The sequence below is a fragment of the Boleophthalmus pectinirostris genome, unplaced genomic scaffold, assembly GCF_026225935.1.
Source record: "Boleophthalmus pectinirostris isolate CB_2022bp ecotype Guang Dong unplaced genomic scaffold, ASM2622593v1 HiC_scaffold_14, whole genome shotgun sequence".
NCBI classification, from domain to species: Eukaryota; Metazoa; Chordata; class Actinopteri; order Gobiiformes; family Gobiidae; genus Boleophthalmus; species Boleophthalmus pectinirostris.
Window position 1 is genome coordinate 30,409,792 of NW_026571047.1, and position 26,414 is coordinate 30,436,205.

The window sequence follows — 26,414 nt, forward strand, 5'->3', positions numbered from 1 at the left end:
GTCCTGGTTTAGTCCTGGTTTAGTCCTGGTTTTGTCCTGGTTTAGTCCTCATTTAGTTCTGGTTTAGTCCTGGTCTAGACCTGGTATAGACTTGGTTTTTAGTCCTCACACCACAGTTTGAGAAACACTGATATTTAAACCATCAGAAAACCACAACAGTGAGTTTAATTAAGTCAAGTTCAGTCGTTTAAATCAGCCACTGTCCAGAGATTTAAATGACCTTTTTACGGCGCTAATGAGTCTGGAGGAAAGACGTGAACTTTCCAACACGGACTAAGCACCAGTTTTTATTCTACTTTATCCTACTGGCCCAGTCAACTCAACCAGGTTTGTTTCAAAATTATGAACTTTCAAAACCACAAAACAGAGTAATCATTAATGTTGTAACGATATCGTCACGGTATGAACCTTACGGTACGATATTTATTGCGATATCGTGGGAAAGTTCACGATATGGTGGCAATGTAACAATATCCAAATCTCTCTGTACGATATTTTCACAATAAACATCTCACGATATGATATTTAACAAAACTGTTAATATTCTTTTTTTTCCTCTTAAAACACCTTGACAAGACTTAATCCAAAGAACTAAGACTTAAAAGTGTTTAGAACTGTTATTTCTTCTTGTCGTCTGCACTGAAATGGAGCAAAGGATCATGGTCTATGTAGTTCTCTGTCTTTTGTTTTAGCTGTTGCCGCACCATAACTCTTCATTTAAAGGTTGTATAGAGGATTTTCCATGGAACGAGTGACTGTTTGTCCTTTTTCAAATGTTGCGCATGCGTGAAACCCACACAGCTCCTACGTAGAAACGCCTCCTCCCTCCTCCTCCTTACGCCACAAACAGGTTTGTTTACAGCCGCATGACTTGTAAACAACTAACTACAGTGTTGGTTAGGCAAGACGGAGAAGTGAGGAGCGGGGGAGGGGGTGCGCGGATATTTTGTGTGTGGAAAAGAAGTGAGGAGCAGGGAGAAGAGCGGAGCGGGGAGAGAGGAGAGGAGCAGGAAGGGGTGCAGAGAAGGGTGCTACAACTACAACACGCAGCAGCAAGCGGACTCTTTCTTTGCCTTGAAAATTACGTTTTCAGACATAGGATATCGCATTCGTGTCCAGAAAAACTTTTGTGTAGCTCTTGGAAATAAAGTACGTTTTCATAATAAGCAGAAGTTTCCTGTCCAGGAGTAATTTGTGGACCAGTGCGTCAGTCTTTAGACCCTTTGTCTGCTTCAGTCGCGCCATCGCTGGAATGAATCTACAAGAATCACCTTAGTTTGGCTTCGCTGCTTTTCCCCTTGTCTTCTTCTTTCAGCGACCTCAAAAACGGACTTTCTTTTGCGGCTAACTGCTCCTGGATTCTTGTCGCCATTGCAACAAACTTTGTGCGAACTGCGAGGAAGATATAGGTCAAAAAAGCCGCTAAGAACCGTTGCGTTGGTGGAGTAAACAGCGTCTGTGCGTCTTGCGTCTGTGGACTGCGTGACAGTCGTACGTAAACCACGTACCGGCGGCGCAGGCAAGTCAGTTACGCTAGAAACGTAGGGAGATTGATTGACAGCCTGTCAGCTCACAGATAACGAGGCAGTGTCGTTATCTATTGGCAAATGTTTATCTGGCCCCACCACGTCCAGAGTTGATGAATTTTTATTCTCTTTTTTTTGGTCATCATAATTACAAGGCTACTGCATCTATAATCTATCATTGACAATTTGAAACAAAAAAAAATCCTCCATACAACCTTTAAGCAAAGAGACTTGTAATTCGATATATTGTGATGGTCGACTATATTATTGTGAGAACTTTGACGATACGATATCACGATATTTCGGTTATTGTTACATCCCAAAAGTATACATATATACACACACATACACACATGTACGAATAACTTTACTAACTGAAATGAAACATTACTCAGTGAAAAAACATCAACATCTTTAATCAGACTCAAAACAGGTTGTAAAACTTATCAGCACAGCCTCTTGTAGAAAGTTTGAGTTTCTCTAATGTTAGATGGGGTATAAAATCAACAAGTCACGATCTAAAGGTTTGAGGTTGTTTGTTTTTCCACTTAAGCAATATTATTCTTCAAGCCAGGAGTGTGACAAAGGTGATTATATTTTTTTTATATTTCTTATGGGAGTTTACAGATTATAACAATATCCCAAATATTGCAGTTGTGGCCCAACTCCATGTCTGTTTGAAGGACGCAAAACATTCTAATATGTCCAAAAGCTCAAAAGAGTCAGTTTATGTAATACGAGACCTTTAGAGCCCGTTTATACTAAAACGGATCCGCACATCGCCGTATCAGCGCACTGGAAACTATCTGCATTCACACATGTCGTTTCTGTATCCGTAATCAAAGCCTTCCCTGTCCACACGGTCACGCAAACCCGCCTGAAACGCTCGTCACGTGATCGGCTGGTGTCACCACGTCCCGATGTCACGTAAGCGGTAAAAACAAGGAAGTCTGAAGTTGCAGCAGCTGATTTGAGCTGAGGGAGATGGCAAGTGTAAAAACAGTCTTTTTGTGGATCAACGTGTCGACTGACTCGTTTCTGTGTCCGTAAGCCTTCCTCATCCACACAGCTTTGAGCATATTTGTTTACATTTTACAGAAACGAAACTTAAAACCACATGGCTCATTTGCGTAAACTGAGCTCTCAAAAAACCCAGTTCACTATTGTGTTGGACTGAAGGACTCGACTCAGTGGAATATGAGTGTTCTTTCTGTGACAGAGGGGGGTTCTGCTGATGGTGAGTCTGTTCTGTGTTTCTGTCGTTGGAGATGGTTCATGTTAAACTTTTCAGAGATTATACCCTAGCCCTGCCCCTACGTGAGGCAGACTCTACAGACTCTTTTAAAAAGCAGCTCAAGACGCTGCTCTTTAGACAAGCTTTTAGTTGACTGCGTCTGTAATTAATGTGTTCTTGTTTATGTTGTTTTTATGTTGTTTTTTGCTCTGTAAAGCACTTTGTGATTTTTTTTTTTAATCTGTGAAAGGTGCTATATAAATAAAGATTTACTTACTTACTTATACGTCTGCAGGTCGTACACACAGACCGTTTATATGAATGGACATATATTCCAGCCTCTAGGCTGCGTTCACACTGCAGCCTGAAGTGACCCAAATCTGATTTTTTGGCTTCTATGTTCCTGTATCTGATCTTTTAATGACAGTCTGAACGACACAGATCAGATTTTTCTCAAATGTGACCCAGGACACTTGGATATGTGCTCCTGAAACTGATACATATCTGATCTTTTGACATGTGACTTCAGTGTGAACGGTCAAAGTGCATTCATCCACCTACACGTTATCAACAAGACACAAACGTCACTATTCTGCACTGAAGTAGGCGAAAATTGTTAATGAACTCCGTGTCACTGAAGTGAAGCACATCACCACTCACCACTCTTGGCTCCGTCTCCACATCCACACGTTCCTTTAAACGGACGTCGCTGCCGCTGTCCCACAAAACACCACGACCAAAAACCTCGTCCTTCTCCTTCTCAATCTCCTCCTTAAAACAAGTAAGTTGTTCATGTTCTGGCTCCGGTACAAGAGGAACTTTAAAATCTCCAGGTGCTCGATGCTGCGTCCATGTTTGGACAACTTCCGTAAACACAGAGACGCTCACTGCGGTTGACGTCATCGTGTCTCCAGTGCACATGTGGGACACTTTCGGGCCGTTTAATGTTCACACAGGGGATCGAATACAAGTCACATTTAATTGTAAGTGTGAACGACCTCGCAAAAACATCGGATTTCACAAAAAAATAGGAATTGAGCGTTCAGCCCTGCAGTCTGAACGTAGCCTTAGTGTTTTGGCGGTGAATTTGCCTACTTTGCATACACTTACATCAGTGTATCAGTGTTTTCAGGCGTCCACATGGTGCCGGATCAGATCTGTACTCTGATGAATTTGTGGGAACTGGAGGCACCAGATCGCACCGTCTCTGGAGCCGTTTTCATTTGGATTAGTGTGAACGAACACTGCATCTGCAACGAAAACTATCCGAATACGGACCAGTGTGGACGGGGCCTTAATGACTTGATTATGATGATTCTGATTTCAAATAGTTTTCTTACTGTAGAGAATTTTGCTTGAGAGAAGAGACATTGTTTTGAAACTCATCAAAATCACCAGCAAAATGATTCAGATGTGAGACAAAAAGCGATTTCAGTCTGAACACTTCATCAAATCACGTTTTTCAATTCAAGTATTTAATTAAATCACGCTCTGTCGCCATAACAACCAATCCTGTCCAGCTGATGTTTTTTTTTTCTGCAGACTTGTTGCCAGAGCAGAGCGGTGAGTCTTATTAAAACAGGTGACAGAGTGAAGGTTACACAGACAGAAGCTCACCAGCCCCAGACTCAGACTCTGTGGGAAATCAGGCCAAACCTGCAGCTGCCTCATGTAGAAAAACACACTGAACCGACTGAAAACTAAGTCAAGTCTGAGACCTGCCAAAGCCAAAATGTGCCCAAAGTTTCAGAGAGTTAAAGAAGATGTTTTCAGAGTTTAATTTCAACCATTTCCAAGTCCAATCTCACAGTTACACCGTCAAATTTTAATCATACTGCTCCTACTTTATTTTGGCAATTTTAATGTAAAAAACTTAAGAAAATGAGTTGTTTTGGGTTCAAAAAAATAGTCCAAACTGCATGTGCTCCTTTCAGTGGCTGCTGCAAGTTCAAGTGCTACATGACATCACACAGAACTGCCCTGATTCAAAATTCTGTCTTTTAGGTTCACAAAAAGAGGATTTGTTGGTTCGTAGTGATTCACAGACTTAACAATCCAAAGTGATTCTGGAAATGTTCATTTTTGTCCATGTGACTTTATAAGTATCAGTACCTAAACTAACTTTGAACCAGGACTAAACCAGGACTAAACCAGGACTAAAATAGGACTAAATCGTGACTAAACCAGGATTAAACTAGTGCTAAACCAGGACTGAAACAGGACTAAACTCGTGACTAAAACAGGACTAAACCGTGGACTAAACCAGGATTAAACTAGTGCTAAACCAGGACTAAACTAGCGCTAAACCAGGATTAAACCAAGACTAAACCAGGACTAATCCAGGAAAAAAACAGGACTAATCCAGGACTAAACCAGAACTAAGACAGGACTAAAACAAGACTGAACCAAGACTAAACCAGGACTAAAACAGGACTGAACCAGGACTAAACCAGGAGTAAACCAGGACTAAATCAGGTCTAAACCAGGTCTAAACCAGGTCTAAACCAGGACTAAACCAAGACTAAAACAGGACTAAATTGTGACTAAACCAGGATTAAACTAAACCAGGACTAAACCAGGTCTAAAACAGGACTAAACCAGGACCAGGACTAAAGGTCTAAACCAGGACTAAAACTAAACCAGGTCTAAACTAGGTTTAAAACAGGACTAAACCAGGACTAAACCAGGACTAAACCAGGTCTAAACCAGGACTGAACATTTGACACTAATTTTCCACCCAAAGCATGAACATCTCCATGGAGGCAAAATGAAAAGTTCCACACTGCATCTTTAAGTCATTAACCTGAAATATCAAACTTGTGCTCAAAAGAACAGATAAAAACAAGCGCCTGAAAAACAAACTTTATAAATCTGAAATGCTGAACGTTTTGAGCTCATTGCCAACCTCTGCTGTGCATCCTCAACGTTTATTTATTTATTGTATTTATTTAGAGACTGAAGGCTGAAGTGCGGCTCTTTGTGTCGCTCGTGTATCGGTTTTTATGATCAATTTAAAACCTTCTCAAATAGTAAGAGACGGTTTCAGCGATGAATAAAACTTCCAAAAACTTTCTTTACCAATTTGGTTTTGCGTGAAGTTTAATTCACCTGATGTAGCACGAGTTCACCGGAAAACCTCGAGTCTGAAGGAGGATTTTTTCATTACAATTTTCCCTTTTTGGGAAAACTGAACCAGGACTAAATCGGGACTAAACTAGGACTAAAACAGGACTCAGCCAGGACTAAAGCAGAACTAAACCAGGTCTAAACCAGGACTAAATCAAGAATAAACTAGGACTAAAACAAGACTAAACCAGAACTAAACCAGGACAAAAACAGGACCAAACCAAGACTAAACTAGACCTAAACCAGGACTAAATTAGGACTAAACCAGGACTAACTAAAGGACTAAACAGGACTAAACCAGACTAAACCAGGACTAAACAGACTTAACCAGGACTAAACAGGACTAAACCAGGACTAAAAGGACTAAACTAGGACTAAACCAGGAACCAGGACTAAACCAGGACTAAACCAGGACTAAACAGGACTAAACAGGACTAAACCAGGACTAACCAGGTCTAAACCAGGACTAAACCAGGACTAAACCAGGACTAAATCAGGACTAAACTAGGACTAAAACAGACTAAACCAGGACTAAACCAGGACTAAACCAGGTCTAAACCAGGACTAAACCAGGACTAAACCAGGACTAAACAAGGACTAAACTAGGACTACAACAGGACTAAACCAGGTCTAAACCAGGTCTAAACCAGGACTAAACCAGGACTAAACAGGACTAAACTAGGACTAAACCAGGACTAAACCAGGACTAAACCAGGACTAAACCAGGTCTAAACTAGGACTAAGGACTAACAAACCAGGACTAAACAGGACTAAACCAGGACTAAACCAGGACTAAACCAGGACTAAACCAGGGCTAAACCAGGTCTAAACCAGGACTAAACCAGGACTAAATCAGGACTAAACCAGGACTAAACCAGGACTAAACCAATGCATTACATTTTCCCTGATTATTGCAGTTGATTTCATGAACGTTCTCTGGTGATGTGGCGCTAACCGAAGGCACTGCTCTGTTTGAAGCTCTGTAATGCTGCGTTTTATTGCGCTCGGGATTCTGGGAAAACCGACATCCACCTCGAAATTCTGTCTTTTAGCGTAACAAAAAGAGGATCTGTTGGTGCGTAGTGATTCACACAATTAACAATCCAAAGTGATTCAGGAAAGGTTCATGTTTGTCCTGTAAATATGACTTTTTTTAGTATCGATACCTGCGCAAATGAGGATCTACGTAGTATCGATTCTAGTTTTGGTGTCGACTGGTACAGGACTAAACCAGGACAGAACCAGGACTGAACCAGGACTAAACCAGGACTAAACCAGGTCTAAACCAGGTCTAAACCAGGGGGACAAACCCAGGACTGAAGCGGGACTAAACCAGTACTAAATCAGGTCTAAACGAGAACTAAATCAGGACTAAACTAAGACTAAACCAGGACTAAACTAGGACTAAAACAGGACTGAACCAGGACTAAACCAGGTCTAAACCAGGGGGACAAACCCAGGACTGAACCAGGACTACACCAAGACTAAACTAGCTCTAAACCAGGTCTAAACCAGGACTAAACCAGGACTAAACCACCTGTAAAACAGGACTAAACAGGACAAAACTAGCTATAAACTAGTTCTAAACCAGGACTAAAACAGGACAGAATCAGGACTAAACCAGGACTAAACTAGGACTAAATCAGGACTAAATCAGGTCTAAACCAGGACTAAATCAGGACTAAAACAGGAGGACAAACCCAGGACTGAAGTGGGACTAAAACAGGACTGAACCAGGACTAAATTAGTCTAAACCAGGACCAAACTAGCTCTAATCCAGGACTAAACCAAGACTAAACAAGCCCTAAACCAGGTCTAAACCAGGACTAAACCACCTATAAAACAGGACTAAACCAGGACAAAACTAGATCTAAACCAGGTCTAATCTTGGACTTTGAGGTCTGTTTGTTGTCTCCTGCTTTAGTACAAACTTTTGGTCTTACTTCTTTCTTTTCTCTCTGTGTCTGGGGGGACGTGGAGATCCTCGTGGTCAGCTCCTTCAGCTCGTCTCTCCACTTCTCCGACAGCAGATCTTCACAGAAAATAAACTTTATGACACCGTTTTATTTCCGGGTTGCGTTTTTTTTTAATCTGAAGAAACTCACTGGCTTTGGTTTTGTTCGCGCTCGCCCCGTACACAGTGTGAGACAGAGACGGATCTGGACCTTTCCTCAACATGTTTCCTTTGAGAAGCGGATGAGGGAATAAAGGAGACGCCCCGAACCAGTCGTCTCGAACTGAACAAACCGGACGACCGTTCAGACCTGGAAACGAAAAACAAAAAGGAGGTGAGTTCTTGGGGATATTAAAGAATCTGCGTGTCATTCGTTCATTTGTTTTTCAAAATAAAACCAAAAATAAGAAAACGAAAAACAACGATTTTCTTCATTATTTGTCTCCAAAATCAAAATGAAAAACAGAAAATGATTTATCTTTTCGATTTTCGATTTTGTTTAAATAAATAATGGTGATGCCGGTCTGAACCAGGACTGAACCAGGTCTAAACTAGGACTAAACTAGGTCTAAACCAGGTCTAAACTAGGACTGAACCAGGTCTAAACCAGGACTGAGTGTCGGAGGTGAGCCTGCGTAAACTGTCGAGTGATCAGGACTGAGACCAGGACCAAGACTGGGACCAGGACTGAGACCGAGACTGAAACCATAACCAGACCGGGACCAGACAAAGACTGAGACCAGAACCAGACCAGGAATGAGACCAGGACTGAGACCGGACTGAGACCAGGACTAGGACTGAGACCGGGACTGAGACTAGGACCAGACCAAAATTTAGACCAGGACTGAGACTAGGACCAGACCGGGACCAGGAATGAGACCAGGACCAGACCAGGACCAGACCGGGAACAGACCAGGACTGAAACCGGAACTGATACAGGAACCAGACTGGGACCAGACCAGGACTGAAACCGGAACTGAGACAGGGACTAAACTAGAACTGAGACTAGGACCAGGACTGAGACCGGGACCAGACCAGAACTGAGATCGAGACTGAGACCGGGACTGAGACCAGGACTGAAACCGGGACGGAGACCAGGACCAGGACTGAGACCGGGATTGAGACCGGGACTGAAACTGTGACCAGACCGAGACTGAGACCAGGACTAAGACCGGGACCAGGACCAGGACTGAGATCGAGACTGAGACCGGGACTGAGACCGGGACTGAAACTGGGACTGAGACAGGGACTAAACTAGAACTGAGACTAGGACCAGGACTGAGACCGGGACCAGGATCGGGACCAGGAATGAGACCAGGACCAGACCAGGACCAGACCGGGAACAGACCATGACCAGGACTGAAACTGGGACTGAGACTGGAGCAAGACTGGGGCCAGACCAGGACCAGACCGGGACCAGGACCAGGACTGAGACCGGGACTGAGACCAGGACCAGACCAGAACTGAGATCGAGACTGAGACCGGGACTGAGACCGATACTGAGACCAGGACTGAAACCGGGACGGAGACCAGGACCAGGACTGAGACCGGGACTGAAACTGTGACCAGACCGAGACTGAGACCAGGACTAAGACCGGGACCAGGACCAGGACTGAGATCGGGACTGAGACCGGGACTGAGACCAAGACTGAAACTGGGACTGAGACCAGGACCAAGACTGGGACCAGGACTGAGACCGAGACTGAAACCATGACCAGACCGAGACCAGACCAAGACTGAGACCAGAACCAGACCAGGAATGAGACCAGGACTGAGACCGGGACTGAGACTAGGACCAGACCAAAATTTAGACCAGGACTGAGACTAGGACCAGACCGGGACCAGGCCAGGACCAGACCGGGAACAGACCATGACCAGGACTGAAACTGGGACTGAGACTGGAGCAAGACTGGGGCCAGACCGGGACCAGACCGGGACCAGGACCAGGACTGAGACCGGGACTGAGACCAGGACCAGACCAGAACTGAGATCGAGACTGAGACCGGGATTGAGACCGATACTGAGACCAGGACTGAAACCGGGACGGAGACCAGGACCAGGACTGAGACCGGGATTGAGACCGGGACTGAAACTGTGACCAGACCGAGACTGAGACCAGGACTAAGACCGGGACCAGGACCAGGACTGAGATCGGGACTGAGACCAGGACTGAAACCGAGACAGAGACCAGGACCAGAACTGAGACCAGAACCAGACCGAGACTGAGACCAGGACTACGACCGGGACCAGGACCAGGACTGAGACCGGGACTGAGACCGGGACTGAGACCAAGACTGAAACTGGGACTGAGACCAGGACCAGAACTGAGACCAGAACCAGACCGAGACTGAGTCCGCGACTGAGACCGGGACCGGACTCTCAGCAGGACTGTGACCATTACATTTATTTAATTACAGGTGGGTTTAAAGCTCAAAAATATCTAGAAAAACAACATTCTGAGTGAGCGGGGTCGCCTCTCCACAGATCTGACCTGTAATTTGGTCTGGTTTGGTCTCCATGAAGACAGAAAGGTTTAAAGCCACACTGTGAAACATTCCCGACAAAGCACTAACATGTCCATGGAGAAAAGCAGTTGATGGACCCTCAAAAAAAAAAAAAAAAAAAAAAAAAAAAAGAAAACGTTACACAATGCACCTTTAGTTTAAACAAGAGTCTCTCAAAAAACCTCCGCCAGAAAAGTTACACAATGCACCTTTAATCCAATCCACTTTATTTCTATAGCACATTTCACAAACAAACTGTTTCCAAAGTGCTGCACAAATACATAAAAAATAACAACAATAAGATGATAAAGTGAATTACTAAAACCAGGGGTGTCAAACTCATTTTGGTCCGGGGGTCGTATCCAACCTACTTTGATCCCAAAGGGGCCGGATCAGAAAACTCATGTCATATAAACCCCAAAAATAACAATAAGTTCAAATATTTGTGCAGAGAAACACAAATCTATTACAGAAATCTTTTTTAATTGATGAACTCTTTCTTATTAAAATATTATAATATTATGAACAACCTGAAACTTTAAGAAAAATTCAATTTCAACACAATGTTTTAACATTAACTTGTCTGCAAATAGGAATAAGTCAATTTTTCTTGGAAAATCCTGCACTCGGCTCCACTTTTCTCATGTTGGACATTTTTCTGATGAGGGTGTCACGGTCAACAGTCAAAACGATCGTCCTTTAAGAGCGTTTGGAAAGAGACAAGTCTTCATTTGTGCTGCTCTGGTGGGAGGGGCCACGTACAGAGACGCTGGAGACGCTGCTGTGATAACACCACAGAAAATTAACAAGATTTTAATAGAAAATATAATTAAAATATTTTAGTAGAAAATCACCCAAGGGCCACATTAAAGGTCTTGGTGGGCCGGATCTGGCCCCCGGGCCTTATGTTTGACACCTGTGTACTAAAATAATACTAGTCTTAGAGTAATAAAACTAGTAAAATAATATAAAACCAGTAAAATAAAAATAAAACTATATCATAGAATAGAAATAAATAAACCAATAAATAAATTAGATCAGTAAAACCAATAAAAACACATAAAAATAAATAAAAGACACAGAGGAGCACACGAACTCACACGGTGTTAAAAGCCAGAGGATAAAAGTGGGTCTTCAGACGAGATTTAAAACTCTGCACTGTGGAGCTGCTCGAACGTGAAGCGGCAGATCGTTCCAGAGTTTAGGCCCGACCACAGAGAAGCTCCTGTCCTCCTGGTTTTAAGTCTCGTCTTAGGCCCTGAGCTGGACCTGGACCTCAGAGCGTGTGCAGGGGTATAAATTTGGATGAGGTCTGAGATGTACTGTGGAGCTGGTCCATTCAAAGCTTTAAAAACAAACAATAAAATCTTAAAATCAATTCTAAATTAACAGGGAGCCAGTGCAAAGATGCAAGGATTGGAGTTATATGCTCTTCTCTCCTTTTTGTTCCTGTTAAAAGTCGCGCTGCAGAGTTTTGGATTAACTGTAGTCGGTAAAGTGCGTTTTGCGAAATGCCGGAATAAAGCGCATTACAGTCGTCCAGGCGTGATGAAATAAAAGCGTGCATAACTTGTTCATAACTTTAAATCTCTGGCGTCTGCAGACTCCAGACTCCAGCTGTCAATTAAATCTGACAGTTTTGCCAAAAGCGAAATTTCCCACGGTGTCCTGAACCTGTCGTCTCCCTCGGGTGCTTTTATTCTGGGAGAGGAGAGGAGACATTTAGAGCCCGGTGGACCCAGAGTCATTAGGGACGGGGCAGATAAGAGGAGGGCGCCCGTGAGCACCCGAGGGAGACGCTTTATCTCCCAAATTGTTTTTTATTGTCTCTGGTCTCTTAAGAATGTGAAGAAAGAGTCTTAATGAGAGAAAGAAAGAAAATAATAAATATCCCTGTTTTTCCCCGCTCTGTTTTTAAACTGTAAATCTTAACGTTTTGCTTTGAAGCCTGAGCTGGAGGCAAGTGAAAAGACCTGGGAAATTTACATCACTAATGAAATGAAATGAAATGAAATTTAATTTAATTAGTTTTTTTGCTTATTTGTTTTATTTGTTTGTTTTAGTTTAGTTTTTGGTTTTATTTGTTTTTTGTTTGTTTGTCTTTGGTTTGTTTGTTTTTTGTTTATTTGTTTTTGGTGTGTTTGTTTTTATTTATTTTTTATTTTTTTAGGTTGTTTTTTGTTTTTTTTGTTTTTGTTTTTATTTTGTTCTTTTTTAATAGTTTTTTGTTTGTTTTTGGTTTGTTTTTAGTTTTTAGTTTTAGTTTTTATTTTTGTTTGTTTTTTGGCTTTTTTTTTTTTGGTTTATTTTTTGTTTGTTTTCATTTTAATTTGTTTTTGGTTTGTTTTTTGTTTTGATTTCTTGTTTTTTTGTTTCTTTTTGTTTTTTCTTTGTTTTAGGTTTTTTGTTTGTTTGTTTGTCTTTGGTTTGTTTTTTGTTTATTTGTTTTTGGTGTTTTTTATTTTTATTTTTATTTAGGTTGTTTTTGTTTTGTTTTTTTTTTTATTTTGTTAATAGTTTTTTGTTTTTTGGCTTGTTTTTTTTTTTTTTTTTGGTTTATTTTTGTTTTTCATTTTTATTTATTTTTGGTTTGTTTTTTGTTTTTGATTTCTTTTTGTTTTTTGTTTCTTTTTGGTTTGTTTCTTTGTTTTTTCTTGTTTTTTGTTTGTTTGTCTTTGGTTTATTTTTGTTTTTTTGTTTTTGTTTTTAGTTTTTTTTTGTTTTCTGTTTTTATTTGCTTTTTTTTGGTTTTATTTTTGTTTTTTGTTTTGTTTTTCTTTGTTTTTCTTTTGTTTGTATTTATATAATAAATTACTTTATTACCATCAGTTGTTTTGACTTTTCTGTCAGGAAAAAGATGATCTCACAATTAATTCTTCCCATTTTAGAAAACTGTATCATTCTGTCCTCCAGCCGCTCAGTTTTATCTGGAACAGTGTGTGCAGATTTATTCTCCTCTGTCTGTCCTGCTCACTCTGTCCTCCCCACGTCAACTTCACTGCTTATTATTCACCTTTAAATGCTTCATCTCACTTATCCTGAATATCTCAAACTGTATTTCATTCCATTCAGATCCTCTTACAGTTCACGTCACGCACATCAGATATTTTTTGTTGTCCCAAGAGACAAAAAACAAACAGGAAAACACTCATTTAAATATAAATCTCCCTCTGATTGATTCTGTCCCTTCATTTAAAAATACTCTGGTTCAGTATTTACAAAACTCGTGTCATTGTTTTTGATCATTTTGTTGTATTTTGTGACTAAATTCCATACTCTGTCTCATATTCCACTGAGACCCCGTTTACACTGGAACGAATCCGTGTATCACCGTATCGGAAACGATCTGCGTCCAGACACGTCGTTTCTGTGTCTGCAAGTCTTCCCTACCCACACAGCTTTGAGCATATTTGTTGACGTTTTACAGAAACAAAACTTAAAACTGCATGGCTCATTTGCATAAACTGAGCGCTCAAAAAACAGCTCGTTATTGTGCTCTGATGCGGTTCAGATTTTGTCGGACTAAAGGACACGACTCAGTGGAATATGAGTGTTGTTTCTGTGACAGAGGGGTGTTCTGCTGATGGTGAGTCTGTTCTGTGTTTCTGTCGTGTTGGAGATGGTTCATGTTAAACTTTTCAGAGATTATACATCTGCAGGTCGTACACACAGAGTGCGTATACATGTACATCAATAACCCGGTTATTAGCCATATCCCGGTTATGTCAGTATTCGGGTTACTGCGTTTACATGCGCACTGAGAAACCGGGACACTCATATCCACGTATACATGATCAAATGGAGTATCCCGGTTTCTTGACATAATCTTACAAATGCGCAGGCGCAAAAATTAACTTAAATCAATTTCATAAACCAGGAAAAATACAAACCGTGAGCTCCTTTAGCATAAGAAGCTAAGGAGCTACGAGATCTCCCACAATCCACTGTGCAGATTCTTCATTAAAATCTTCTGCATAAATAAACTCAACTTTACAACATATAAACCATAAACACTATAGACACATCAGCCCGTTTGATCAGATAATTCAGCTCTGATCACATTTGTTTACGTTTTACAGAAACGAAACTTAAGACCGATTGGCTAATTAGCATAAACTGTTAGCGGCGATAAAAACAACTCGCTCCTTGTGCCGCTGATGCGATCAGTTTCTTTTGGACTAAATGACACGACTCTGTGGATTATGTGTGTTATTTCTGTGACAGAAGAGGTGTTAATGATGGTAAGTGTGTTCTGTGTGTGTGTTGTATAGGAGATAGTTCATGTTTTAGTTTTTCAGCGTCACACGAGTGCAGGTCGTACGAGTGCAGATTGTACGTGTGCAGGTTTAGCGCAGCTCTTTATTTTACAGTCATTTCACTCGTTTGGTCACTTTATTTATGTTGGTCAATTTATTTATGTCACTACTGTTGTGGTGAAAGGCTGGAAAGTGTCTTTTGGACACATGTGCACTCAACTTTATGTTGCAGTAATCGGGATACTGCGTTTACATGCCACAAGTAACCCGGTTACTATCGGAATAAACCAGCTACAGTAACCCGGTTTCTAATAACCGGGATACTGCCATAACCGGGTTACTGAAACCGGGTTACTGTGTTTACATGCACCATGAAGAAACCTGGATACTCAAAAAACCCGATCATAACCGGGTTATTGATGTGCATGTATACACACTCACACATGTTTATATGAATGGACAAATATTCCAACCGGTTTTCTAATTCTTTCGTGCCCTGTGCTATTAAATGATTAAATTCTAAGGGTACAGTTTTATGAAAGTTTTACACTGCAATTTGTTACTTATTTTGAGTTCCACTGGTGGACGACAATTGGACTGACACACTGTGTGTTTGTGTTTGCTCGGAGATGCTGCAAATGAATTGCCTTATGGGATCAATAAAGTTTTCTGAATCTGAATATTCTAGCCTCTTAGCGTTTTGGCGGTGAATTACTTCGCGGCGCACAGACCTACATCAGAGTATCAGTGTTTTCAGGCGTCCACACGGTGCCGGATCAGATCTGTACTCAGATGAATTCGTGGGAGCTGACGGCACCAGATCGTTCCGTCTCTGGAGCCGTGTTCAGTAGGATTAGTGTGAACGAACACTGTATCCACAACAAAAACAATTCGAATACGCACTAGTGTGGACGGGGCCTGAGTCGTGTCCTTTAGTCCTACAGAAGCCGACCCGCATCAGCGCACAAGGAGCGAGTTGTTTTTATTTATAGTTTATGCAAATGTGGTTTTAAGTTTTGTTACTCTAAAACAGGGGTGTCAAACTCATTTTGGTCCAGGGGTCGTATCCAACCTACTTTGATCCCAAAGGGGCCGGATCAGAAAACTCATGTCATATAAACCCCAAAAATAACAAGTTCAAATATTTGTGCAGAGAAACACAAATCTATTACAGAAATCTTTTTTTTAATTGATGAACTCTTTCTTTTACAAAATATTATAATATTATGAACAACCTGAAACTTTAAGAAAAATGTAATTTCAATACAATGTTTTAACATGAACTTGTTTAACATTAACTTGTATAAATAGAAATAAGTAAATTTTTCTTGGAAAATCCTGCACTCGGCTCCACTTTTCTCATGTTGGACATTTTTCTGATGAGGGTGTCACGGTCAACAGTCAAAACGATCGTCCTTTAAGAGCGTTTGGAAAGAGACAAGTCTTCATTTGTGCTGCTCTGGTGGGAGGGGCCACGTACAGAGACACTGGAGACGCTGCTGTGATAAACACCACAGAAAATTAATATTTTAATAAAAAAATGGAATAAAAATATTTTAGTAGAAAATCAGCCGAGGGCCAGATTAAAGGTCTTGGAGGGTCGGATCTGGCCCCCGGGCCGCATGTTTGACACCTGTGCTCTAAAATGTGCTGATATCGCAGTGATTTTAGCGAAATTGTGTGAAGAAAAATGAAAAACCCACCACTTCAATCCAGGTTAAATGCTTTGTAACTGTTACTCACTACAGCAAAAAGCTACACATGGTAAATGGTCACATTTTTCTATAGGGCTTTTCCACCTTCAAGGTGCTCAAAGCACTTTACAACAAGGAACCACTCACCCAGTCACACACCAGTGTACGCAGACACTGTGGGCAAGGTGGGTTAAGTGTCTTGCCCAAGGACACAACGGCAGCATTCATCTGTGGGAGCTGGAATCACACCAGCCAACCTGTGGGTCAGTGGATCTGACGCTCAACCTGTGATGTTTTTTTTTATGTCGAGAGCTGGAATTGAACCGCCAACCTTCAGATCAGTGGGCGAATGTGAAATAATCCAATACACCCGAATGCAAGTTTTATTGTGCGTGTGTATTATGGGACTATTTTGATGCTATAGTTTTGTATTTTCTGTGTTTATTTGAATTTACTTATCGTCCTGTCTGATCTACTGTATCTGTCTTCTGCTGTGACGATCAGGACCCATCGAAAACGCGATGGCGAGACGTTTCAAAGGGCTTATCCTCCAAAAAAATACAATTCAAACTTTTTAATCAGTACAGTAATGTAGTTCTTATAACTGCATTCTCTACTTAAATAACTTGTTCAACTTTTTGGAGTTTTCTTTGGACAGATGACGCCCCGTGACTCCCTGGTGTCCGCTCGCCGTGTTGAGATGCCAGCAGCGCCCGCACAGTCTGTTCCTGTTCTTCAGACGGACACATTTCAGGTTTATCCGTCCCAGAGAAACACGTCCAGACTTGTTTTTAATGGTCCAAGTGTCCCTGGGCTGGACAATGTCACTGTGTGTACAATAATAATGAGAGATGGAAAACCCTGTGTCCATTTGTTTTTCAAAATAAAACCAAAGATAAGAAAATGAAAAAAAACAACAAATACTTTTTTTATTATTTGTTTCCAAAACCAAAATGAAAAAACAGCTACGATTTGTTTTTTCAGTTTTTGATTTTGTGTTTAAATGAAGAATGGACAAAACCTGTGACGTCCATGACTGCGATGCCGGACTAAACCAGGACTAAACCAGAACTGAACCAGGTCCGGGACCAGACCGGGACCAGACAAGGACTGAGTCTGGGACCAGACCAGGATTGAAACCAGGACTGAGGCTGGGAACAGGACCAGGACTGGACCGAGACAGGGACCAGACCGGGATCAGACCGAGACCAGGACCAGACCGGGAACAGACCAGGACTGAGGCCGGGAACCAGACTGGGACCAAGACAGGGACCAGACCAGGACTGAAACTAGGACCGAGACTGGGACCAGACCAGGACTGAGGCCAGGAACGAGACCGGGACCAGACTGGGACCAGACCAGGACTGAAACCAGGACTAAGACCGGGACCAAGCCTGGACTGAGGCCGGGAAGGAGACCGGGACCGAGTCTGGGACCAGACTGGGACTGAGACCGGGAACGAGACCGAGACCGGGACCAGACGACCAAACACAAAATCCAAAACTGAAAAAAAAAACAAATCTTTATCCGTTTTTACATTTTGGTTTTGGAGACAAATAATGAAGAAAAAAACATATATTTTTTTCATTTTCTTATTTTTGGTTTTATTTTGAAAAACAAATGAACGAATGATCCACCGAGATCTTATTTTTGTCCTCGTATTTTCGGTTGTTCTCAAACTTCTACCTTTTGAAATCGGGTTCAGAAAAGGCGACGTGGGTCTATAAAGACACCGGACCTTTTCATTCAGTTCCGCACGTTTTCACTTATGATTAAACGACAAGAATTACTGTGTCTTTTTAATGGACTCTTTTTTTTGTCCTGTGAGAGAAATTATAAAGTGTGAACATTGCCATTTCATTAACAATACAATGATTGACAGGTCCTATTTGGTTGAACTATAATTTAACCTATACATAAGAAACGAAGCGAATTATCTTTCCCGCCAAAGTCAACTACAGAGTTTGTCTTATCGCCATGGAGACGTGATTGCGTTGCTTTGAATGTCCCACAGTTATTCTATTATAGGTTGATTTTGTTGATAAAAATTGAAAAAAAAAAAATGAGAGGAGGGATACGAGGATGGGTTTGTTTCGTCAAAGATCTGGTTTATAATTTGCGTTGGTGTTGTCGCTGCTGCTGCGTGTCTCCGTGTAGATGTGTGTAATAATGCCATACAGTGGAACATTTCAGGCAGAGCAATGATGTATCCAGGTGACAGACTGCCAACCAAAAAGTTACACAGAGTGGGTATACATGCACATCAATAACCCGGTTATTAGCCATATCCCGGTTATGTCAGTATTCGGGTTACTGCGTTTACATGCGCACTGAGAAACCGGGACACTCATATCCGCGTATACATGATCAAATGGAGTTCCCGGTTTCTTTGACATAATCTTACAAATGCGCAGGCGCAAAAATTAACTTAAATCAATTTCATAAACCAGGAAAAATACAAACCGTGAGCTCCTTTAGCATAAGAAGCTAAGGAGCTACGAGATCTCCCACAATCCACTGTGCAGATTCTTCATTAAAATCTTCTGCATAAATAAACTCAACTTTACAACATATAAACCATAAACACTGTAGACACATCAGCCCGTTTGATCAGATAATTCAGCTGTGATCACATTTGTTTACGTTTTACAGAAACGAAACTTAAGACCGTAGGCTAATTAGCATAAACTGTTAGCGGCGATAAAAACAACTCGCTCCTTGCGCCGCTGATGCGATCAGTTTCTTTTGGACTAAATGACACGACTCTGTGGATTATGTGTGTTATTTCTGTGACAGAAGAGGTGCTGATGATGGTAAGTGTGTTCCGTGTGTGTGTTGTATAGGAGAGTTCATGTTTTAGCTTTTCAGCGTCACACGAGTGCAGGTCACACGAGTGCAGATTGTACGTGTGCAGGTTTAGCGCAGCTCTTTATTTTACAGTCATTTCACTCGTTTGGTCACTTTATTTATGTTGGTCAATTTATTTATGTCACGACTGTTGTGGTGAAAGGCTGGAAAGTGTCTTTTGGACGCACGCGCACTCAACTTTATGTTGCACTAACCGGGATACTGCGTTTACATGCCACAAGTATCCCGGTTACTATCGGAATAAACCAGCTACAGTAACTCGGTTTCTAATAACCGGGATACTGCCATAACCGGGATACTGCGTTTACATGCACCATGAAGAAACCGGGATACTCAAAAAACCCGATCATAACTGGGTTATTGATGTGCATGTAAACACACTCAGTGAATCTTTAATTGTAGCAAGATGTTTTTTTTCATATTTTAAGTACAAAAAGTCTGTGAAATTTACTCAAATCATGATAAAACTTTCTGAATTCAAGTCAACTCAACTTTTTAGTTTTTCATTTTTGCTGTTTGCTCTGAACGCATAAAGTCAGTGAGGAATAACTCTGGAGCACTGCAGCCCGTTTGAAAGTTCTGTTTTTCACGTTTTTCAGACAATAAAAGCGAGAAAGAGAGCAGCGATGTCTGTCTTTCACCCCTACGCGGCAAATTAAAGTCAACTCGAAGTAACATTTCTCCTCCGTTAAAGCGGTGAGTAGGTTGCTGTGAGTGGGAGCCGTTTCGCCGTTTTCTTTGTTTTAGTGTTTTTACTGGCACCTGGTTACCACGGCAACGCACAACAACAACTCAAAACTACTAAGTGCAGAGGAGTTCGTACAATACAAGACACGAGGATCTGCAAATGTGGAAAATATGATGCGGTTTTATTTCATTTTTTATTATTATTATTAACACAAAAACCCTGCACATTTAGCCTGAGTTCTCCTCTCCAACTGAAAACACTCTGTTCCACCTTGTGATGTCATGTGGTGATACAGGAAGTGCTCCACTGTGTTTTTATACTCCACACACCTTCACGAGAATCATTAGAATAAGTTCAGCCCTGGAACTGCCAGTTTTCTAGCCTGATTCATCAGACGGTTTCACTTTGTAGAAACAGTCTGACCTCGCAGCATTAAAATCCGTTCGCTTGACAGTAGGCGGGTACTTATTTTATTTAGCGAATCGCAGCTATTTGGTCGTGACATATGTAATGTGACGCTAAAAGGACTAACCGGTATTACGCTTTTCCCAAATCTCATAGGAAGAAGGACAATAACGTCTTTCCCCTTGATAAAATTCACCAAACATTCTCTTTGTTCCGGCTTTAAAGGTTGGGGCTAAAGCATTTTGTCCAAATAGATGAAACGACACTGCCCTACAGCTCCTATCTGTAGAAACGCCTCCTACAGGCCTCCTCCTAATCAGAAACAGGTTTGTTTACAGCCGGTGAACGTTTCTAGCGTAACTGACTTGCCTGCGCGCCGCCGGTACGTGGTTTACGTACGACTGTCACACAGTCCACAGACGCAAGACGCTGTTTACTCCACCAACGCAACAGTTCTTAGCGGCTTTTTTGACCTATATCTTCCTCGCAGTTCGCACAGAGTTTGTTGCAATGGCGACAAGAATCCAGGAGCAGTTAGCCGCAAAAGAAAGTCAGTTTTTGAGGTCGATGAAAGAAGAAGACAAGGGGAAAAGCAGCGAAGCCAAACTAAGGTGATTCTTGTAGATTCATTCCAGCGATGGCACGACTGAAGCAGACGCAGGGTCTAAAGACTGACACACTGGTCCACAAATTACTCCTGGACAGCAAACTTCTGCTTATTATGAAAACGTACTTTATTTCCAAGAGCGAGACAAACGTTTTTCTGGACACGAAAGCGATATCCTATGTCTGAAAACGTAATTTTCAAGGCAAAGAAAGAGTCCGCTTGCTGCTGTGTGTTGTAGCTAGTTCATTCGCACTGAATCTCCGCGCAACCTTCTCTGCACCCCTTTCCTGCTCCTCTCTCCTCTCCCCGTTCCGCTCTTCTCCCTGCTCCTCACTTCTCGTCCGCGCACCAAATCTCCGCGTCCCGCTCCCCCCGTTCCTCACTTCTCCGTCTTGTCTAACCAACACTGTAGTTAGTTGTTTACAAGTCATGTGCAGCACCGGCTGTAAACAAACCTGTTTCTGGCGTAAGGAGGAGGAGGGAGGAGGTGTTTCTACGTAGGAGCTGTAGGGGAGGGGGGGGGGGGTTTCACGCATGCGCAACATTTGAAAAAGGACAAACAGTCGCTGGATTTCTCCTTCCTTGGAAAATCCTCTATACAACCTTTAAAGTTGGAAAAGCTCGATATAAAAATGTGACCAAACATCTTAACATCTCCATGGAGAAAAGCATTAGATGGACCCTCCACCATAAAAGTTACACAATGCAGCTTTAAAACACAGTGCTCAAATTGCATTCACAACACGTTTACACAAATAATCAACAGGTCCCGATGCCGATCTCTCTGTAGAGCCTGATCAATACATAATTATATCCAATATGCAGCGACCATTTCCACACAAGAAACACATTATCCTGACAGTTTAACGATTCACTTAACAAAATCTTTATTTATAAATCAATAACTATGGGGTAAATTGGATGAGCGTTGGTTGCTAGGGAACAGTTATGGAATATTTCTATTGTATGTGCATCACACCTGCTGCCACGAACTTCACCAAAACTGTCAAAGCAAAAGAAACTAGGCGAGATTTTGAGATACAATTTTACACTTGTGTTAAAGGGGACATGTTGAGCTCAGTTAACTTTTTGATCTGTGTGGTGATGTTGTTGCTTTGTCTAGAACAGGGGAGGGCAGACTTTTTGGCTCGCGGGCCACATAGGGTCCTAAAATTTGACTGAAGGGCCGGACAGAAGACAGGACATCACGTGTTAACAGCTCGGCTTCATTACATTTATATTTACGCTTATGTAGGATGCGCACTACACGCTACAACATCGCCGCAAAAGATTCACAACAAATAAGTTGTTCTACAGTGTATAGATCTGTTCCACTGCACACCACAGGCGTATGTGTATCGTGAGCTAACCATTCCCGAGTCTAACTGAGAAACAGCTTGAAAACAGATCTCACGCCACACGTACACATCTGCACGGGCAGTAAAACCAGACTCTAAGACGTTACATGCATGAAGAATTACTACACAGTGTCTATACATTTTCCATGTTTGAATTTTTATCAAAAAAATGGAAGAAGTGCAGCCTTATATCTTGAACACTTCTACTTCACTCATTGTCTGAATAACTCCTGTAAGAACACTTTCCCATAAATCATTGCAGCCAACATAACACGCCGCACCTCAATGTATATATATATATATATATATATATATATGTATATGTATAGTGCGCCATCTACTGGGAAACGCCAGAAAGGCATGACAAATAAAACATCAACAAGGTTTATTATTGTAATTTATTCCAGTTCAGCTGGCCGGACTAAAAGGTTTAAAGGGCCGCATACAGCCCCCGGGCCGTAGTTTGCCCACCCCTGGTCTAGAATGTTCCATGATGTAACTTAAAACATACCCATCTAAGTATTTATTCATTAAAATAAAATGTACATACAATCATTCCTTCTGTGAATGGAGGCGACTGGAACAGACGTTTTTCACATCGGGATGTAGGGAAAACTCCCGGTTAATGCTTTTCTGTGGCAAAGTATCTGTGGAAATGTCTTCATAAATCTGCCCCATCAACAAATCTTCATCTAACAAGGTCAACAAAGTATAAACATTCAAACATCAAGCCCCAGTCTGGATACTCATCACCAACAAGCAAAACGAAATCTACAAACTTCACTGTTTTGAGACATTTTTGAATAATTTAATGTATATATATATTAGTGCTGTCATGCGATAAAAAAAATTGAGAGATTAATTAATTATGATCTGTAATTAATTAATCTAATTAATCTCATTTTAATCTCACCTAAAAATTGCTGAGAAAAGCCTTCAATTTGAGGTATTTTCATTTAAATTCATTATTACATTATTGTGGCAGATCAAAAGACTGATATAGGTGACTTTATAAAGTCATTTATTGTTTAACAAATCTTCCAAATTGACTGTTGAGCCAAGTTCCATGAATAAGAAACTGTTTGCTGTAAAGTAGCAAAGACGAGGAAATCTGAACATAATAACTTTTGTCGACTTAAAGACAATAAAAAGTCCAGTCTTTCCTTAACCATATTAAAAATATTATTGATAGAGAAATGCTTTATATATGAGATCACTGGTTTTAGTCCTGGTTTAGTCCTGGTTTAGTCCTACTTTAGTCCTAGTTTAGTCCTGGAATGGATTAATCCTGGTTTTAGTCCTGGTGTTAGTTCTGGTTTAGTCCTGGCTTAGTCCTGGTTTAGACCTGGTTTTAGTCCTGTTTTAATCCTGGTTTAGTCCTGGACTGGGTTAGTCCCGGTTTTAGTCTTGGTGTTAGTTCTGGTTTAGAGGCGCACAGGAGGAAGCGCAGTTTACGCCGCGTACGCGAGAAAACACGATCCACACGCGGCTCACGGGAGCACGTCGGTGTCCACGCAGTAACTACGGTCCGCGCGTTCTCAGGTTAATGACGATGATGAAGGTTTGTGTTTGTTTGTGTTTGTGTGTGTGTGTTTGTGTGTGTTTGTGTGTGTTGTGTATAGGACTGTGCAGACATCATGAGCCTATGCAGGTTGTTTTCACCAGTGACATTTAAGTTGTAGGCGATTTTATATTTGTTATTTTCTTTTATATTTCACGTCGGGAGAAGAATTTCCAAGACACGAATGTGTTTTTACTTGTGCACTGCTGCTCTGTTCTACTGGCTCTTCCACCTCGTCCATTGTGCGACTGACGCCGCCAACGTAAACATGACATTTACATCGCTCTTACTGCGTGCGTTTTGTGTGGGTTTCCGGCAATGAGTGGAATTACCGAAATAAAAAAATTATAAATGTGTTTTGTGTGTGTGTGTTGTTGTTGTCCCAACAACACATAAAAACAGGTTTTATAATAAAGCAACTCGCATACAGAAACGGTAAAGTTAGAGATTAAAAATGAGATTAACGCGATTAAAAAACATAACGCGCTAAATATGACTGTAATTAATTAATCACAATTAACACGATAATTTGACACCCCTAATATATATATTTTTGAATTATTTATTTATTAATTTTAATTAGATTTTCTTTTACGTGAACTTTGGTTGTGCATTAAACATTTCTGTCTTCATGGAGACCAAACAAGATCAAATTACAGGTCAGATTTGTGGAGAGGCGACCCCGCTCAGTCAGAATGCCAGTTTGTCTTTTCTTTCTCTTTGCTTTTATTTTTGAGCTGTAAAACTGTAAAACCACCTGTATCAAAGTAAAACAGAGCAGTTTAATGTCACACTGTGGAATATTCTAGGCAAAGAAATGACATGTCCACAGAAACAAGCAGGTGACGGACCCCCAACCAAAAAGTTATGTAGCGTGGAAGTATTTCTGTACCTTGTATGTGTCGGACTCGGTTGGGGTGGGGGTTGTGTCTGGAGAAGAAGGAGTGGTGGCTCAGAGCACCGAAGCGCACGCTGCTCCGAGACACGAGCGGCGGCAGATCCAGGCTCAGCGCTCGACTGCTCCCCCTGGGGTCCGGGCTGTGCAACGACGACATGCTCCAGCGGAGAATTCAATTTGGACGCATCAGAAATGTGGAGATGAAAAAGTCTGGAGCCAAACTGCAGACAAAAAAAACAAAAACAAAAAACAAAACAAGAGATTACTCACAAGGTTTTTCAGGACAACTGTTTAATTAAAGTCCTAAAATGTGTGTTGGTAAAAACATAAATCACGTCAGTTTTCTTTCACTGGTCGTAATCGTAATTTAAATGTGTTAACTGTGTAACTTTTTGGGTAGAAGGTCGTCTGCTTGCATCCGTGGAGAAATTACTGCTTTGCCTGAAATATTTAGACCTGGTTTAATCCTGGTTTAGTCCTGGTTTTATTTCTGGTTTAGTCCTGGTTTAGTCCTGGTTTTATTGCTGTTTTAGTCCTGGTTTAGACCTGGTTTAGTCCTGGTTTTATTGCTGGTTTAGTACCTGGTTTAGTCCTGGTTTAGTCCTGGTTTAGTCCTGGTTTTATTGCTGTTTTAGTCCTGGTTTAGACCTGGTTTAGTCCTGGTTTTATTGCTGGTTTAGACCTGGTTTAGACTTGGTTAGGACCTGGTTTAGTCCTGGTTTTATTCCTGGTTTAGTCTTGGTTTAGTCCTGGTTTAGTCCTGGTTTAGGTCTGGTTTATTCCTGGTTTAGTCTTGGTTTAGTCTTGGTTTAGTCCTGGTTTTAGACCTGGTTTAGTCCTGGTTTAGGTCCTGGTTTAGGCCTGGTTTAGTCCTGGTTTAGTCCTGGTTTAGTCCTGGTTCAGTCCTGATTCAGTTTAGACCTGGTTTAGTTCTGGTTTAGTCCTGGTTCAGTCCGTAAGGTTCAAAATCTGATGAAACGGGCTGTTATCCGTTTTTTCCATTTTTCATTTAAACACAAAATCGAAAACTGAAAAAACGAATCGTTACTTACAAAATGATTCACTTTAAGATCTTGTCAGACATTTAAATGGAAGAAATAACATTTCTACAACTGTATAAATTCTCATATATAAATATACTATGATTTTTTAAAAGTACAATTTATCTTAGAATTCATATATATTGCTAAATTTGGTTTAAAGACTTGAAATGACTTGAAGCTCAAAGCAGACGACTTGGACTTGACTTGGACTTATGGGCCAGTGACTCGAGACTCGACTTGGACTTGACTGTATTTGACTTGGGACTTGACTCGGACTTGAGGTCAAAGACTTGAGACTCGCAAAACGACAACTTGGTCCCACCTCTGAGTAAAACTATTTCAAAGTATCAGTACTTTTACTTGAGTACGCAACAACACTGCAAAAAACTAAATCTAGTCGAGTTAAGATGACTTGAATTAAGAAAGTTTTATCATTTCACTTAACAAATAAAATTATCTGCCAATGGAATGAGACTTTTTGTACGTAAAATATGAAACAAAATTGAATGTTGCTTGAAATAAGAAAAACACACTTATTCCATTGGTGGATCATTTTACTTGTCAAGTTGAATCAACTCAAATAAAGTAAAATATTCTTAATTTAAACGTACTTAGATATTGTTTTTGTTGTTTTGGGTGAAAGCTCAAAAAAGCCAATTTTGTGTAATATGTCTATAAAATTATTTTAACTC

General features: G+C 41.1%; 1 protein-coding gene across 1 annotated transcript in view; it reads right to left on the reverse strand.

Moving 5' to 3' along the window:
- tbata (thymus, brain and testes associated) overlaps positions 1–24,836 on the reverse strand; it is a 40,299-nt gene extending 15,463 nt beyond the window's left edge. The window contains exons 1-3 of the mRNA XM_055149923.1: positions 24,674–24,836; positions 7,992–8,150; positions 7,818–7,918 (exon numbers count right to left, since the gene is read on the reverse strand). Coding sequence (XP_055005898.1) covers positions 7,818–7,918; positions 7,992–8,150; positions 24,674–24,836 — 423 coding nt within the window. The remainder of the gene's footprint in view (positions 1–7,817; positions 7,919–7,991; positions 8,151–24,673) is intronic.
- Positions 24,837–26,414: the final 1,578 nt, after the last annotated feature.